The sequence below is a fragment of the Sciurus vulgaris genome, assembly GCF_902686455.1.
Source record: "Sciurus vulgaris genome assembly, chromosome: 2".
In the NCBI taxonomy this organism is placed as follows: Eukaryota; Metazoa; Chordata; class Mammalia; order Rodentia; family Sciuridae; genus Sciurus; species Sciurus vulgaris.
This window is the reverse complement of record NC_136462.1, coordinates 92,789,653-92,805,949: the sequence shown is the minus strand read 5'-3', so window position 1 is coordinate 92,805,949 and position 16,297 is coordinate 92,789,653. Positions and strand designations below refer to the sequence as shown.

The following is a 16,297-nucleotide window of genomic DNA, read 5'->3' as shown; positions in this document are numbered from 1 at the left end:
TCTTTGTAGTCAGGCACTGTGGCTCTTGCCTGTAATTCCAGGTATTTGTGGCGCTGTCACGGAAGGATCATAAGTTTGAGATCAGCCTGGACAACTTAGAGAGATCCTGTCTCGGAATAAAAAATTAAAAGGACTGGGAATGTAGCTCGGTGGGAACCCTCTCCCCCTCCGCCCTCATTCAATCCCAAGTACTGGAAAAAAATAAAACTCTCTTTGTTCCTTCTCTTAACTTTTTAATCTGCTTCTTTGTTTTTCTCCTCAGTCTCCCTGTCATTCCTCTTTACATCTGACATTTTCAGCCTATATTTATTGGATCTCTCTTACTCCGTTTTGTCTACAAAACAAAAGACCTGGCTTTGCTCTCAAGGAGGTGCAATGGCACAAACTCTGCCTTTTTCTTTGGGTCTCGCTTTTCCCTAAACCGCAATGCTTTTGTCTTAGACCAAGAGTCTGGACTGTGGCGACGCAGTAAGAAATTAAGAGGTAGAAGAGCATCAGGTTGCATTCCCTCCCAGAGTCACTAGGGGCCACCCTTCTCCGTGCAGAAACACCGGCCAACGCAGCCTGACTCTGTTGCCGGTGCGCGCCCTCCGCTGATTGGTGACACCGCAAAGAAGTCGAACTTTGATTGGACCACTGTCAGGTGTCGCTGCCGGCAGGTTCGGCTGCGCGAGCGGAGGGAGGCGGGTGAGTGCGGGCCGGGGGCGGTGGGGGAGTGGCTGGGGGCTGGGGGCGGTATCGGAGAGGGTGGGCGCGGTGTAGTGGGCTCGGTCTGTGCCGAGGGCGGTGGTTGGTACCCGTTGGGGGCAGCTTCGGAAAGAGGCCCGGCGGAGAGGCCTCAATGTCAGCGTAGGGAGAGTGAGGCGGGGGCGGGCAAAGGCTAGAGAAGTCCGGATGGGAGGGCGGCATTCGTGATCCGGAGCTCTGTAAAGAGAGGACAGAGGAGAGGGTCAGCGAGAGAAGAGATGGGTGTGTAAGGATCCGAGTGAGGAAGAGGGAGTCCTACGTGAGGGCGGAAGGAAGGAGTGGAGTGTACGGAGGAGGGGGTCAGCGCGAGGAGGGCAGGGACTGGATATACAGGGGAGGGTCAGGGCGGGAGGGGGTCAGCGCGAGAAGGGGAGGCAGCGGAGTGCACAGGGGAGTGGTCCACTGTTGTAGGGAGGAGGTGAGCCTCCAAAGAACGTCGCGTGAGGAAAGAATGGATCAGGCAGCCATTGTGGGGGAATCATTGAGGATTTAGTATAACTATGTAACCGAGTATGATGACTCATGTGAAGGTTTGGAGGCCTGTGTAATACTGGAGCAGTGAGTGGGAGGATTAGTTGGATTAATTTGATTAGTTGACTAGTGATGGGGTTCAACAATCAGTGCGGAGAGTGGTTGGGGGAAATCAATGAAGAGTCATTGTAGCAAGTAGGAGAAAGAAAGCAGTATCAGTGAATTGATGCTCTGAACAGGTGGCAGAAGGAATAGGTACATGATATGAAGGATTAAAATTTGCATTAAGAAGGAAGTGAGGCGTCCACTGTTCGAAGGTAGGAAGGAGATAGCGTTGGTGGCCTCAGAAGTTTTTCTGTTGGAAGTATTTCTTCACCACCGATGGAGCCCTCCATCAAGTGCAAGGTGATTTAGGAAATTACAGAACTATGCCAAAAACAGCCCTAAATTCTAAAGGATAAAGAAGTTACACGGTTTATTTACCTTCCCTTTTAACCTCTTTAGATCCGATTAACATTGATGTTTCTGATAAGATTGTCTGCCAGCCTCTTCCTGCTCACCTTACCTACTTTATCTTTTCACCTTCTCTCCTGTCCTTCTTCCTTCCCTCCCTCCCTTCTTTCCTTCATTTCATACTCATTGAAACCATAGTAAGTCTGCCCTTTACCCCAGTGTAGAGTCTGAAGTTTTCTTTCCCAACAAAATTTGGGGGAGAGGATGAAGGGAAAAAAGCATAGAAAACAGGGAAGTGATGCCTGACATGGTGGTGCAGTCCTGCAATCCCAGCCACTCTGGAGACTGAAGCAGAAAGTTTGAGGCCAGCCTGGGCAATTTAGTAAGACCCTGACTCAAAATGGGGAAAAAGGCAAAAACAAAAACAAAAATCAATTTGGGGATATAGCCCACTGGTAGAGCACTAGCGTGGGTGAGGTTCTGGGTACAATCCCCAGTACCAAAATAAAAATAAAAACAGGGAAGTGGTTTTGGGAACACCACATTAAACCCCAGCTTCTCTCAGAGGTACATCTAAATAAATCCTAGCTTCTTTCATAGCTATTTCTGTCAGATTTCTATTTTTGCCTTGTTAAATATGAATTTGGACCTGCAAGTCTGTATCCCTGTATGGACTCTTTTTCCCCATTCTGTTATTTACCACCCCCTGCCATTAAAGTATTAGAATTTCAAAAGTATGACTATATATTGAGTAAAAATTCATTAAGGACTTAGAGGAAGAAAGGACAAAGGGTTTTGAATCTTAGACCTGAGAGAAAGCCCCTGATTCAGAGAAAGGTTAAATAGTGAAACAAAATTCTAATTGTCTAAACTATACAGAAATTTTGGGAATGCAAGTCATGGGAAATGGCTTAGGTCACTAAAAAGAAGTTCATAGAAATAGCTATAAATTAGGAGAAGGAGTGCATGTATGAGCCCTGCAGTGCACAAGTGGAAATATTAAGTCTAGAAGAATGTCATGCCTGTGGTGGTTGAGCAATAGAGATAGCAGATGATGAAGACTGGAAAGGTCGAGGTCTAAATAAAGGTCATCTATCACTTTCTAATCAAAACTGCAAACCCCTTTATAGTGACAGAGTTTAAAATAAAACTAATAAAATAGAGAAGGTAACTATTGAAGACTTTTAAAAATCTTTAAAACTAAATTAGTTCATTTTACGTAAGGACTTTGTGGCTATCGTTAGAGTTGTTAGTCAAGATTTCTGAGAACTTCTAGAGACCATGGAAAATTGCTGATGTGTGACTCAATTTTATTTTTGGAAAATAATAACAGATGCTCATATCCCTATAATTCACTATTAACAAATGTTAGCCCTTTGTGTATTTGCTTCAGATCTCTTAAAAATTGAAATAAACATTATAAATAAGGCTGTAAAGTACCATGTAAATAATGTGAATCTTTCTCAGTTCCATTCTCCTTTCTTCTCAGAGGTAACCACAATCATAAATTCAATGTCTTTCTTTAATTTATACTTTTAGTAATTTTAGTTTTTATACTTTTAGTAATTTTGTTTGCAGTCATAAGCAATGTGTACTCAATACAATACAAACAATATGACTCAAATTAAAGTCTTAAGATATTTTTACTGATATAGCTTTAAGCAGGACTTTTTTCCACTGTAGCTCCTGAAGTGATGGACCTTGCCCTAGACCAGGACTGGTTTTGTAATGTGCAATATTGCTTGTTTTTACAAATGGAATTGTACTGTACATATGTATCTACAGTTTGCACTTGGAAACTGACAATTTGTTATATATGGCTCTATTCACTTTTTTTTTTTTTTTAGCTCTACCACAGAGCTTATTTCCAGCCTTTTAAAACACTTTATTTTGAAACAGGGTCTCTCTAAGTTTCCTAGACTGGCCTTGTTCTTGTGATTCTCCTGCCTCTGCTTCCTGAGCAGTTGGGATTACAAGCTCTGTGTCACCCTGCCAGGTCTGATTCACTTCTTTTTTTTTTTTTTGATACTGGAGATTGAACCCAGGGCTTCTCACCCATGCTAGGTGAGAACTCTACCACTGAACTACATCTCTCCCTTTTATTTTTTATTTTAAGGCAGAGTCTTGCTAAATTGCCAAGTCTCAAACTTGAGAGCCTTCTAACTCAGCCTCCCAAATTACTGAGATTACAGGTGTGCACCACCACACCTGGTTAACCTCCTAAATTCTCTTTTTACTATAACCCTCATTTCTATCTATTGCATTATATCCATTCTTCTACTTATCTAAATTGTTTTCAGTTTTTTCCATTAGCAACAGTGAGGTTGAGAAGAGCTGGGTGTGGAGGCACATGCTTTTAATCCCAGCAATGTGGGAAACTGAGGCAGCTTAGTGAGGCCCTGTCTCAAAGAATAAAACGGATTGGGGTAAAGGACTGTAGTTTGGTCATAAAGAGCCCCAGGGTTCAATTTTCAGTATCCCTCCCCCCACAAAAAGAAGAGGAAGAAGAAGATGAGGAGGAGGAAGGTTAAGAACAGGTCTTCTTTTGTAGGAGAATTTCTCTATAGCAGGGTTTCTGTACCTTGCAGGGTTTCTGTACCTTGCCACTACTGACATTTTTTTTTTCTTTAGTGCTGGGGATCGAATCCAGGGCCTTGTGCTTGCAAGGCCAGCACTCTGCCAACTGAGCTATCTCCCCAGCCCTACTACTGACATTTTTTAACTGGATAGGTCTTTGTTGTGGGAGGATAGCATATACATTTAAAAATGTTTAGCAGCATTTCTGCCCTCTTTTTACAAGATACCAATAACACCTGTCCAGGTATGATAACCAAAAATGTCTCCTGCCAAATGTCCCCTGTGTGCAAAATCACAACTGATTGAGAAACACTTCTCTAGGTGTGTATATGTAAAAGTGGAACTGCCAGCTTGTTCTGACTCAAAGTCTGAAGATATTCTTACTGATATGATGTTAGGCATGTTTCCCCACCATTTTTCCTGATGTGAAGGACCTTGTCCTAGACTAGTACTGGTACCAGGAAACAGTAACAAAACATTGAGATTAGAGTTTCAGAGTGGATCAGAGACTGCTCTTTGGTTGTTTACATCAGCTACCTCCCAGCCAACAATAGACTTCTTTCCTTGAACTAATTTTCTGGACTTGAGCATCTGTCTTTTAAGATGGAAGGGGTGAGGGGGAGACATTGGGGATTTTAATGTTCTGTTTTACTGCTTAGAATAGAGGGTGCCCTCAATGTTTTTTGAGTTAATTCTTGGTAAGAATGAAGATGCGGTCTAAAGGCAATGGCATCTGAATTGTCTCATTCCTTTATTCCTGAGGCAAATCCTTTAGCTCAGCACTACTGTGGCACAGGGTAGAAATATTGTGGAATGAATCCAAAATTTGAAATGTCACTCTCACCTTCTCTTCTGGTAAGGAATCAACAATAGCCTTCCTTGAAGAACTGTATTTCCCATTTGCTACCTGAAGTTAACATTGTTTCCTGCTGGCTGAATCAGGGACATGCCAGCACTGTAAGTCTTAATCTCCTGATCCTCTTATCTTGGTTGGGGTGAGATGATCAGGGAAGAAAAGGGAAACTTTACTTTTTTATTATTTTTAAATTTACTTTTCTTTTATGACTTTTTTTTTTAAATTCAAATCATAGCCCACAGCCTCCCTTCTTATTGACCTTTCTTCCACATAGCTTTGTTTCTTGTTTCTCCTTATTCTGTGTAGTCCCCTTATTTTCTAGTTCTCCATACCCAATTCCCACTCATTGCTTGAAGGCTTAGATTCTGAACTGATGGGGTACCCCCCTCTGCAGAACGGGATGAGTGGGTGTTCCGGCGGGGATGTGGTCATTGACGGCCAATGAGGACGAGAGCACCACGGCCCATTTCTTCCTTGGAGCTGGAGATGAGGGGCTGGGCACCCGTGGAATAGGCATGAGGACAGAAGAGAGTGACAGCGAGCTCCTGGAGGATGAGGAGGATGAAGTGGTAAGATTAGGGAAAATGATGTAACTTGGTGTCAGAGCTCTGGTCATAGACACTTGAGATTCTATGGGATAGAGACATCTCTCTGTTCTTCCCAAATGTATAGACTCTCTGTCATAAACAAGCCCTATCCTGGTTTAGGGGAGGGCCAGTGAGATTGTTAATTGCTTCTCTTTGAAACCCCTGCCCTTATGCGCTTCTCCTATTGTCTCATGGTCATTGGTTCTCTGGCTTTTCTGCTTGAGCATGTACTTCCTATAGTGGAAAGCTCTTATTCTGAAGACAGTAGTAATCCCTAGATGTGCCCTAACCTAGACCAAAGTTAGTAAGCACCCTTGATCCCATGGGTCCAAAGTCCTGAGAAGAAACTTCCCCTAAGGAGATGAGACTCTGTTCCTTAATGGGGGTAATATATAGATGGGAAATTCCCATGTTCCTGATGGCATTTCTTTCTGTAGCCTCCTGAACCTCAAATCATTGTTGGCATTTGTGCCATGACCAAGAAATCCAAGTCTAAGCCAATGACCCAAATCCTGGAGCGACTCTGCAGGTTTGACTACCTGACTGTTATCATCTTGGGAGAAGATGTTATCCTCAATGAACCTGTGGAAAACTGGCCATCCTGCCACTGCCTCATCTCTTTCCACTCCAAAGGTTGGCATCTGGAAAGGAAAATAGGAAGAAAAGGTGGTGGGAATGCTGCATTGGGAATGAGGTTCTTACTGTCTTATTAGTAAAGAGGTCATCGGCTTCTCCCAACATACTAGAGAACAGTGCAAAAGGATTTGCTTTTCTTACATCTTGGAGGAGTTGCTGGGTATAATTAAACCTCAGGATAGCTCTAAAACTCAGAATCTCTGACAGAGTTGGGTCTCTGGAAGGATCCTGAACATAATCTTTTTTTCCTGATGAATATCCTAGACATAGGAAACTGGGCAAAGGAATAAGTGATGGGTTGGATGGGTAGAGGAGCTCAGTGTCAGCTATTACCTTTAATATGTCTCTCTGTCTCTCTTGCCATTTTCTTACCCTCTCTCTTTCACTTTCTTTGTTTGGTCTGTTTCCTTTTTCCATCCCAGGCTTTCCTCTGGACAAAGCTGTTGCTTACTCCAAGCTTCGAAACCCCTTTCTTATCAATGATTTGGCCATGCAGTATTACATCCAAGATAGGTATAGCTTTCTATGGACCAGTGGGATGGGTAACCCTGAGATTGCGCCCATTTTGGGAACCACTCTGGGAGGGGCAGAGTCAAACCAACATGTTTAATTTTTGTATCATATCCTATTGAGTTCTGTGCCCTGGTTTCTTCCAATTCATATGCAAACGATATCCCTAGCCTCTTCCCTTAGTCATTCCCTACTTCTCCCAGCTTAATTTATTTGGGGTGCGGGGTGACAGGAGAGAAGTGTACCGGATCCTGCAGGAGGAGGGTATTGATCTGCCTCGATATGCCGTGCTCAACCGTGACCCTGCCCGGCCTGAGGGTGAGTACCTGGCCTTGCCTTGCTTTCCATGACAGCCCAGAGTCTCTCCTCTAGATATCTCCTATATACCACCTATCTATGTGGGACTTTGGTTATTGGATTATGGGTAGGATAAGAACCATGGGTCTTTGGACAGAGACTTGGACCTTTTACATAGGTACTATCATATCTATATACCACATATAGATATTACCATATCTGTTACTAAGAAATGGCCATAAAGTTTTGAGGGTTATAAAGATTAAAACCCCAGGGAAATGGGAGTTGGAAATATTCTATAACCTTAGGCCTTACGCACTCCCACCTTTCAGAGTGCAACCTGATAGAAGGTGAAGACCAGGTAGAGGTCAATGGAGCTGTCTTTCCCAAGCCCTTCGTGGAGAAGCCAGTGAGTGCAGAGGACCACAATGTTTACATCTACTACCCCAGCTCTGCTGGAGGAGGAAGCCAGCGCCTCTTCCGTAAGGTGAGCTGGGACATTTGAGCATCTGGGAAGTTAGAGAGATAGAAAGATAAGGATTATATTGTAGAGAAGGGGAGCTGAAGGATTTGGGGACAGGGTGGATTGAAGCAATGTTTTCTTTCTTTTCTCCCTGAAGATTGGCAGCCGAAGCAGTGTTTACTCTCCTGAAAGCAGCGTTCGAAAGACAGGGTCCTACATCTATGAGGAGTTTATGCCAACGGATGGCACAGATGTCAAGGTTATGGTGGATACAGGGATTTAAGATGTTACAAAGGTCTGGGTGGGGATGGGGTGCTTGGGAAACCCCTGAAAATGCATGTGGAAAGAGTACTAGAAATTAAATGTGAATTCAATTGACTTTCAAATCCAAGTGAAGATAGTGAACGGGGAATGTAGGCATTCTTTTTTTTTTTTTGGGTGCTGGGGATTGAACCCAGGGCCTTGTGCTTACAAGGCAAGCACTCTACTAACTGAGCTATCTCCCCAGCCCTGGTAGACATTCTTATTTTTACTATCAGAGCAAGGGCAAGGTGGCATGAGAAATGGTATAGTGTTGATAAATTACTTTTTAGTAAGGACTAGATAATAGTGCTAGAGTCCCAAGGAGAAACCTTCATAATGATGCTGCAGTCAGGCGCATTTAAAAAAAAAAAAAAGACAGTGTCCTATTCTTAATACTCAGGGTTTGTTTGCTTTGATTTTGTTTTGTTTTGTTTCTTACTCTGAATCTAGTCTACAGACTAGTCCTCATATTGTCTTCTCATATACAGGGTGAGCTGTGGGCATACTCAGTGATGCTATGTACCTGCAGGTGTATACAGTGGGGCCAGATTATGCCCATGCTGAAGCTAGAAAATCTCCAGCTTTGGATGGAAAGGTTGAACGAGACAGTGAAGGAAAAGAGGTTCGATATCCAGTCATGCTAACCGCCATGGAAAAACTGGTGGCCAGGAAGGTCTGTGTAGCTTTTAAGGTAAAGGAAGGTCCTTGGGGTTTATGGAATGAGGGAGAGAGACAGGAGCAGAGATCTGGGGAGAATCTTTCTCTTATTCTCATTTTGTCTCCTTTCCCTGCAGCAAACAGTTTGTGGATTTGACCTTCTTCGTGCCAATGGTCACTCCTTTGTGTGTGATGTCAATGGCTTCAGTTTTGTCAAGAACTCAATGAAGTACTATGATGACTGTGCCAAGATTCTAGGGTAAGAGACAGTAGTCTGAGCTGAGAAGAATGAGTTTAGAGAAAAGGGACAGAAAACTTTTGCTTCTTAAAAAATATTGCAAAAATGATTTAGGGAGTGAAAAAGGAAAAAAAGTAAAAGGGCTTCTCAGCCCCTTTGCCTTCCCAGTGCTGCAGTCCTCAGAGATGATTTCAGTTTCAGACATAACAGATTATCTTTTTCTGCCATGTATAAATAAACTATATTTATTTTACTAAATGTGATCATACTATGATACTGTTCTGCAACTTGGTTTTTAAAAGAGCATCATGTAATGTTTAAACCATTCAAAAATATGTAAGAAATGATGAATATGGTGAACATCCATGAATATGGTAGTGCTGACTGAGCACTTCCTAGCCTAAGAAATAAACTGTTAAGAATATAGGTGAGTCAGGTATGGTGATGCATGCCTGTAAATCCAGTGATTCAGGAGGCTGAGGCAGGAGGTTTGCAAGATTGAGTCCAGCCTGAGAAACTTGGTGAGACTGTGTCTCAAAAACCAAACAAAGAAAAGAGCCTGGGGACATAGCTCAGTAAAACAACCCTGTGTTCAAGTCCTAGCACTGCAATAAAAGGGGAAAAAAAATAAATAAATAAAAAAGAATGTAGTTGAAGGCCCATATACTCCTCCCTGGTTAAATCCCCTTTCCCATGTCCAGAGGGAACCACAATCCTTAATTTGTGGTTTATTTCTAATGCATTTATTTATATTTCTACCACCTGTGTGAGGTATGTCTGTTTGCATGTTTTCAGACATTTGATTAGTATATTGTCACATTCTTATTTTTGTGAGCTTCATTCACACGTATAGTACTGATTTGTTTATTTTCACTTTTTTTTTTTTTTTTCATATTTCTCTTTCTAGGAACACCATTATGCGGGAACTTGCCCCACAGTTCCAGATCCCATGGTCCATTCCCACAGAGGCTGAGGACATTCCTATTGTTCCTACCACATCTGGCACTATGTAAGTGAAAGTAAAAAATCTGGAGTAGCCTATGTAAGACACTTGGGATTCCTTAAGCCAGACCAGTGGTTGCTCCTGACTCGTACCATCTAACACATAGAGCCTGCACCTCTTCTAGGTAGTCCTCTTAGCAGTATCTATATCCCTAATCTCAGATCCTTGCTCTTCTGTTCTTTGATATGTCAAGTAGAATGTGAGGATGGGAGGTGATGTGAGGTTGGGGATAGGAGCGAGACTCTGAGAACATTCCTGATCTTAGGATGGAGCTTCGTTGTGTCATTGCAATTATCCGTCATGGGGATCGTACCCCCAAGCAGAAGATGAAGATGGAGGTGACACATCCAAGGTAGGAAAAATGTCCTAATTTAGACAAATAGGATTTTGTGAGGTAGATTGGGTAGAGAACACATAACTTCCAAAAGCTTGATTTGTCTTGCTCCTTACTTCAGGTTTTTTACTCTATTTGAAAAACATGGTGGATACAAGACAGGGAAATTAAAACTCAAGCGACCCGAGCAGCTCCAGGTAAGATGGTAAATTGACCAGAATGAGTGTTATGAGAAAAAAGGTGTGGGGTTGATGAGAGATAGGGTGGAAGGGCAAGCCTCCAGGAGTTGACCTCCTACATGGAGACCCTACTATTTCCTCTAGGAGGTCCTGGACATCACGAGGCTGCTGTTGGCAGAACTAGAGAAAGAACCAAGTGGTGAGATCGAGGAGAAGACTGGGAAGCTAGAGCAGCTGAAGTCTGTGTTGGAGATGTGAGAAAGGGGATAGCAAAAGGGAGCCTATAACAGTGAGAAGTGAGGTACTAGGGCATAAAGTAAACTGTGGCTTTATCCTGCAGGTATGGTCACTTTTCAGGTATCAATCGGAAGGTGCAGTTGACTTACTACCCTCATGGAGTAAAAGCTTCTAATGATGGGCAAGGTAAGATAGTCTTTCTTCCATTACCATTCAGATCTCTTGTTCTCAAACCTGTAGAGTGCCTCTATCTGAAACTGTCTTTATGGTCTCCTCAGAAGTTGTAACATTTAGATATTCCTCTTGTTTTCCTTAGATCTAGACCTACTCACTGTCCCATATTTTCTCAGATCCACAGAGGGAGGCCCTTGCCCCATCTCTGTTGCTGGTACTGAAGTGGGGTGGAGAACTGACTCCTGATGGCCGTGTTCAGGCTGAGGAACTGGGGCGAGCTTTTCGCTGCATGTACCCCGGAGGACAGGGTGAGTGTTGGGGTGGGAGTGGGGGTAGAATACCTAGTAGGGCTGGGATAAGATGATTAGAAAATAAGATGGGGAAAATGAAAAGAGAGGCGATGGGGAAGTTAGAGAGGAATAGAATATTCTTTCTTCTACATGGGAATTTGTAACAGTCTATTTCTGGTCCTTCCCTTTGCCCCCAGGTGACTATGCTGGCTTCCCTGGTTGTGGGCTGCTTCGTCTCCATAGCACTTTCCGCCACGACCTCAAGATCTATGCCTCTGATGAGGGCCGTGTCCAGATGACTGCTGCTGCCTTTGCCAAGGTGCTTATTATAGCATTTTCATAGTCCCAGCCTCCATTAACTACAGAAGCAGAGGATTTGGAGAACTAGTTGGGAAATGTCAAGGTGTTTGTATACCAACTCAAAGAAGTTATCACATTGTGTATAACTGAAAAGGAGATGAGAATAGTTAGGGGGAATAGGTCCCTTGGCCTATACTCCTGCTTCTCAAGCCAGCTCCTGTTTGATCTCTGGAATAATCTAGGCCTAAGAGACTGGCCTGGAAGAAAAACTAATAGACCTTGGGCTTCCCCTCCAGGGCCTCCTGGCTCTAGAAGGAGAGCTGACACCCATTTTGGTACAAATGGTGAAGAGTGCCAACATGAATGGGCTCCTGGACAGTGATGGTGATTCCTTGAGCAGCTGCCAGCACCGGGTGAAGGCTCGGCTGCACCACATTTTGCAGCAGGATGCACCCTTTGGCCCTGAAGACTATGATCAGGTCAGGCTCTCCCTGTTTCTGTGCCCCAAATACTCTGGATCCCAAGTTCCTAGAATTCTAAATAATAGTGATCAGTGTAATGGTACTTATTACATGCCAGACACTGTTTTATGTGTCCTACACATATTATCTTGTTTAATCCTTAGAGCAACCCTTTGAGATAAGTACCTACTATAATTCTCTTATCCACAATTTCAAAAATTAAAAAGATACCTGTCAGTTTGACATCATTCATTTGGTAGCCAAACCTGACATCAATTGTCATAAGACTATAATCCTTAAATCTCCTATTTAGTGTAAATAGTCATACATTTTGTTGCAGAAATATTAATGTGTTTGGTTATGCCTTAAACCTTGCTGAAGGCATTAAATAACATATACATAAACACTTTTAACTTCTGAAGTTCAAAAAATTCCCCATTCAAAATGCATCTAATCCCAAGGAGTGTGTATAGGAGAATGTTTCTATTGCTATATAAAAAACTACCCCCCAACTTAGCAACTTAAAACAATAACCATTTCATTATCTCTTACAGTTCTGGACTTCAGTAGTCTTGCTTTGGGTCTGTCCTGAAATTGTAGTCAGATGTTGACTGGGGCTGGAACTATCTGGAAGTTTGACTGGGATTCTGGAATGGGTGTCTCTCTCCTTCTCCATGTTGTCCCTTAATCACAGGAACTGTCCCCTTCACGTGTTTTCTTCTGACTTGTCAAGCATAGTAACTGAATTTCTTAAGCGAAACCTTAGTGCTCCCCAACAAATAAATTTACCAGCTTTCTTAAAGTATAGTCCCAGAATTACTATAACATAAGTTTGTTATTTTTTATTGGTTAAGTAGTCACAGGGCCAGCCCAGATTCAAGGGAAGGAGGAACTAAGAATTAATGGTCACTGTAATCACCACAAGGACTGTTGGAACTATACTACTTTTCTCCAATTTTACAGATGAGGAAACCTAAGCCCCAAAGAATTTAAGTGGCTTTTTCCAACATCACTCAGCTAGTATGAACCCCAGGAGTCTAACTCCAGAGCACAACCTGTTAACTATTACAGTACACTGCCTCTCAGTATCAATCAAGCAATCACAGTGGGTACCGTTATCCAATGTTATTATCCTTTTTCTTGGGTATCCAGGCCACAGTTGACCACGCAGTGGTTTTTCCACTATCCCACTTCTCATATCTGATAGGTTCTTTTAAAAATTATTCATTTTTAAAATTGTAGTACCTTTTAAAACATTTTAAAGTGTACAGTTCAGTGGCAATAGGCATATTCATATTGTGTAACTGTTTCTGATAGGTATTTTTTGGTGTGTGTGTGTGTGTGTGTGTGTGTGTGTGTGTGTGTGTGTGTGTGTAGTGGTGCTAGGAACCCAGGCAGTGAGTCACATCCCCAGCTCTCTGACAGGTTCTTAAATGAGTTACATAGCTGAGTACAAACCTGTCTTTGTTGTGTTCTCCTCTGAGTAGGATTCAATAAGGCACTCCCTTATTTTTCAATCCATGTTCAATGTCAAATATAAAAAATCTCCCTTGCCTCCTTTTTCTAATAAGAATGAAACTTATAAGGCCTTAAGTAAACTTGTACATCCTACCTACAATCTTCTTTCTTTTCCTCCCCATTCTTCATTGACTGTGACTGTTCTAAATGCTTGAGTTGGAACCCAGTTCTGAGACAGCACTTCTACTCTAGGTCCAGACAAGATATTATCTCTAATAAACACTCATGAAAACATTCTGTAGAGATTTCGTAATAATTTTGTAGAGATTCTGTAATAAGCGCACAGGACTCTAGGCAGTTGGCACCGAACCTATCTTGCTTTTCTTCACTTTTTTCCCCCACAGCTGGCTCCCACAGGAAGCACTTCCCTGCTCAACTCCATGGCTATCATCCAGAATCCTGTGAAAGTCTGTGATCAGGTATTTGCCCTGATCGAAAACCTCACCCACCAGATCCGTAAACGGATGCAAGACCCCAAGTCTGTAGGTGGGTGTGAATGCTACTGTCTTCCAGTATGGATGTGTTTCTCAGGCACTTCTGTGTCCTTTCCTAAATGCCTGAGATGAGGCATCCTCATTCCTCTGGTTCTACTCCAGAGTTGTCAGGGTCTTGTTGGAGGTCAAATCTTTGGCTCTGACTGCCTGCCTTCCTCCCAGACCTGCAGCTCTACCATAGTGAGACTCTAGAGCTAATGCTACAGCGTTGGAGCAAGCTGGAACGTGACTTTCGACAGAAGAGTGGGCGCTATGATATTAGTAAGATCCCTGACATCTATGACTGTGTCAAGTATGATGTGCAGCACAATGGGAGTCTGGGACTTCAAGGCACAGCAGAGTTACTACGTCTGTCTAAGGCATTGGCCGATGTGGTCATTCCCCAGGTGTGTCTCATAAAAGTGATCTAGCCTGGGAATAAGGGCATTAGGGAAGGAAGAAAAGATAGAAAGAAGGGGTGATTTGGAACCAGGGGAAGGAAACTTAGAGAAAGAATTAGTTGAGTGGTTAAAATTCTCAGGATCCACTGGCTCTTGGTAAGTATGGAAAGTTAATTGAGGAGATATTTGGAGAGAGGGAAAGTGGTGGATAGGAAAAAAGCCCTAGATCTGAGGCATTATCTTGGGGCTGGAAGCAAGAGTCACTGAGGTACTTATTCCTGACCTGTGGCCCCTTAGGAGTACGGGATCAGTCGGGAGGAAAAACTGGAAATTGCTGTGGGCTTCTGTCTTCCACTGTTGCGGAAGATACTACTTGATCTGCAGAGGACCCATGAGGATGAGTCCGTCAACAAGCTGCATCCCCTGTGAGGGAGGGCTAGGAGGGGTGTTGGATGGAGGGAGGGGCATGTTGGAAACCCTTGGGGAATTAAGGTTGAGATGGCTTGGGCAGCCAAGAAGAGAGGGGATTCTGGGATGGAGAAAAGTCTTTGAGGTGGGAAGAGGGAGGAGTTTGTGGAAACCCGAGGAAAGGATTATCTGACTTCATGCTGATGTAATTGTTTTCTCAGGTATTCCCGAGGAGTGCTCTCCCCAGGTCGCCACGTTCGAACACGACTGTATTTTACCAGTGAGAGTCACGTCCATTCTCTACTCAGTGTCTTCCGTTATGGGGGACTTCTTGATGTAAGGATCCTCCTTCTTCCTTTTTTCTATGAACATCTTTCCCCAGTGTTGTACTGTCTTCCACATGCTTCTCTCTCTCTCTCTTTTTTTTTTTTTTTTTTTTTTTTTTTGGTGGGTGTGTGTGAAAGTACTGGGGATTGAACCCAGAGCCTTGTACATGCTAGTCAAGTACTCTATCACTCTGCTATCACCAGACCTTCTAATTTTTAATTTTTTAAATTTTATTTTGAGACAGAATCTCTCTAAATTGTTGAGGCTGGCCTCAACCTTGTGATCCTCCTGCCTCAGTCTCCTGAGTAGCTGGGATTACAGGCATGTGCCACCATGCCCAGCCTCATACTTCTTTTTTCTGCAAGATTTCTCTATTCTCCTTGGCTCCCTGCCCATTCCCTGACTCCCTGTCCTTGGGCATTGGCTTACCTCTTTTTGTGTTTGGTAGGAGACCCAGGATGCACAATGGCAGCGAGCTTTGGCTTATCTTAGTGCCATCTCAGAGCTCAACTACATGACACAGATTGTTATCATGCTTTATGAGGACAACACACGGGTGAGGAGCAAACAGGGTGGGATGAGAAGAGGGCCCCTTCTTTTTTCCTCCATTTAAAACTATTTTCTTATCCTTAGAATTTGTAGAATCCAGCTAGGTGTGGCACCTAGACACAGCATGGCACAGAGTATCCAGGAGGTTCCTACTGGAACAGAAAATATGTTCTGGGATGATGTTGAGCCAGAGAGATTACCTAGAGCACAGTTCTAGTGTTGGGGAGGATATGGAATTTGGGGCATTATTATGAGTCTTTTCCTCAAATATGATTATACATATACCTTCTGCATCTGTCTCCACAAAGATGTCTTTAACGTGCTGCTGAATGCACCATAGCAAAGTTGCAGTATTGTGAGAGATAGATGGGAAGCATTGTAGACCTAGAAGTTTGAAAGTCATGTGGAGTGATGAACTACAAATGGTGGGAGGTGAGGGAATGAGGATCCAGTGACAGATTATAGTTAAAGGGAAGCTATAACAGATCAGCCTCAGACTGGTGCAAGGCCTCAGTCTAAAAGCTCAGCCCTGGATGTCTCCTCTTGAGTTCCTCTCTGTTGCCCTTGCCTGGTTTTCCATCACCATACCCAGCTTCTCCCAACAGCCCCTTCATCTGGTCATGTTCCATAGGACCCTTTATCAGAGGAACGTTTCCATGTGGAGCTGCATTTCAGCCCTGGAGTAAAAGGTGTTGAGGAAGAAGGCAGTGCCCCAACTGGCTATGGTTTCCGTCCAGCCTCTTCTGAGGTGGGTCAGAGGGCTGAGATATGAGACTCTACAGAGCAGAAAAAGGGTTGGGGAGTTTGAGATTCTGAGACTGGAAGCTATTAACACCTGTTCCATCTAT

The 16,297-nt window shown here is 43.3% G+C and overlaps 1 protein-coding gene across 19 annotated transcripts in view; it reads left to right on the top strand.

Annotated features, from left to right (window-relative positions):
- The first annotated feature begins 606 nt into the window (after positions 1–606).
- The window catches only part of PPIP5K1 (diphosphoinositol pentakisphosphate kinase 1), a 44,118-nt gene continuing 28,427 nt past the window's right edge, over positions 607–16,297 (top strand). For 4 of the 19 annotated variants that reach the window (XM_079127760.1, XM_079127756.1, XM_079127742.1 and 1 more), the window contains exons 1-24: positions 610–687; positions 5,109–5,205; positions 5,499–5,673; positions 6,129–6,324; positions 6,750–6,840; positions 7,070–7,155; positions 7,467–7,621; positions 7,755–7,856; positions 8,430–8,591; positions 8,695–8,816; positions 9,703–9,804; positions 10,064–10,150; positions 10,254–10,329; positions 10,456–10,565; positions 10,652–10,734; positions 10,899–11,030; positions 11,210–11,331; positions 11,609–11,791; positions 13,636–13,777; positions 13,948–14,171; positions 14,463–14,590; positions 14,795–14,909; positions 15,349–15,456; positions 16,081–16,197. In XM_079127760.1, the coding sequence (XP_078983886.1) occupies positions 5,527–5,673; positions 6,129–6,324; positions 6,750–6,840; positions 7,070–7,155; positions 7,467–7,621; positions 7,755–7,856; positions 8,430–8,591; positions 8,695–8,816; positions 9,703–9,804; positions 10,064–10,150; positions 10,254–10,329; positions 10,456–10,565; positions 10,652–10,734; positions 10,899–11,030; positions 11,210–11,331; positions 11,609–11,791; positions 13,636–13,777; positions 13,948–14,171; positions 14,463–14,590; positions 14,795–14,909; positions 15,349–15,456; positions 16,081–16,197 (2,790 nt within the window). In that variant the 5' untranslated portion in view covers positions 610–687; positions 5,109–5,205; positions 5,499–5,526. Of the gene's footprint in view, positions 688–4,354; positions 4,570–5,108; positions 5,206–5,498; positions 5,674–6,128; positions 6,325–6,749; positions 6,841–7,069; positions 7,156–7,466; positions 7,622–7,751; positions 7,857–8,388; positions 8,592–8,694; positions 8,817–9,702; positions 9,805–10,063; positions 10,151–10,253; positions 10,330–10,455; positions 10,566–10,651; positions 10,735–10,898; positions 11,031–11,209; positions 11,332–11,608; positions 11,792–13,635; positions 13,778–13,947; positions 14,172–14,462; positions 14,591–14,794; positions 14,910–15,348; positions 15,457–16,080; positions 16,198–16,297 lie in introns of those variants that run through there. The other 15 variants (XM_079127745.1, XM_079127744.1, XM_079127743.1 and 12 more) reach the window with 9 other exon arrangements.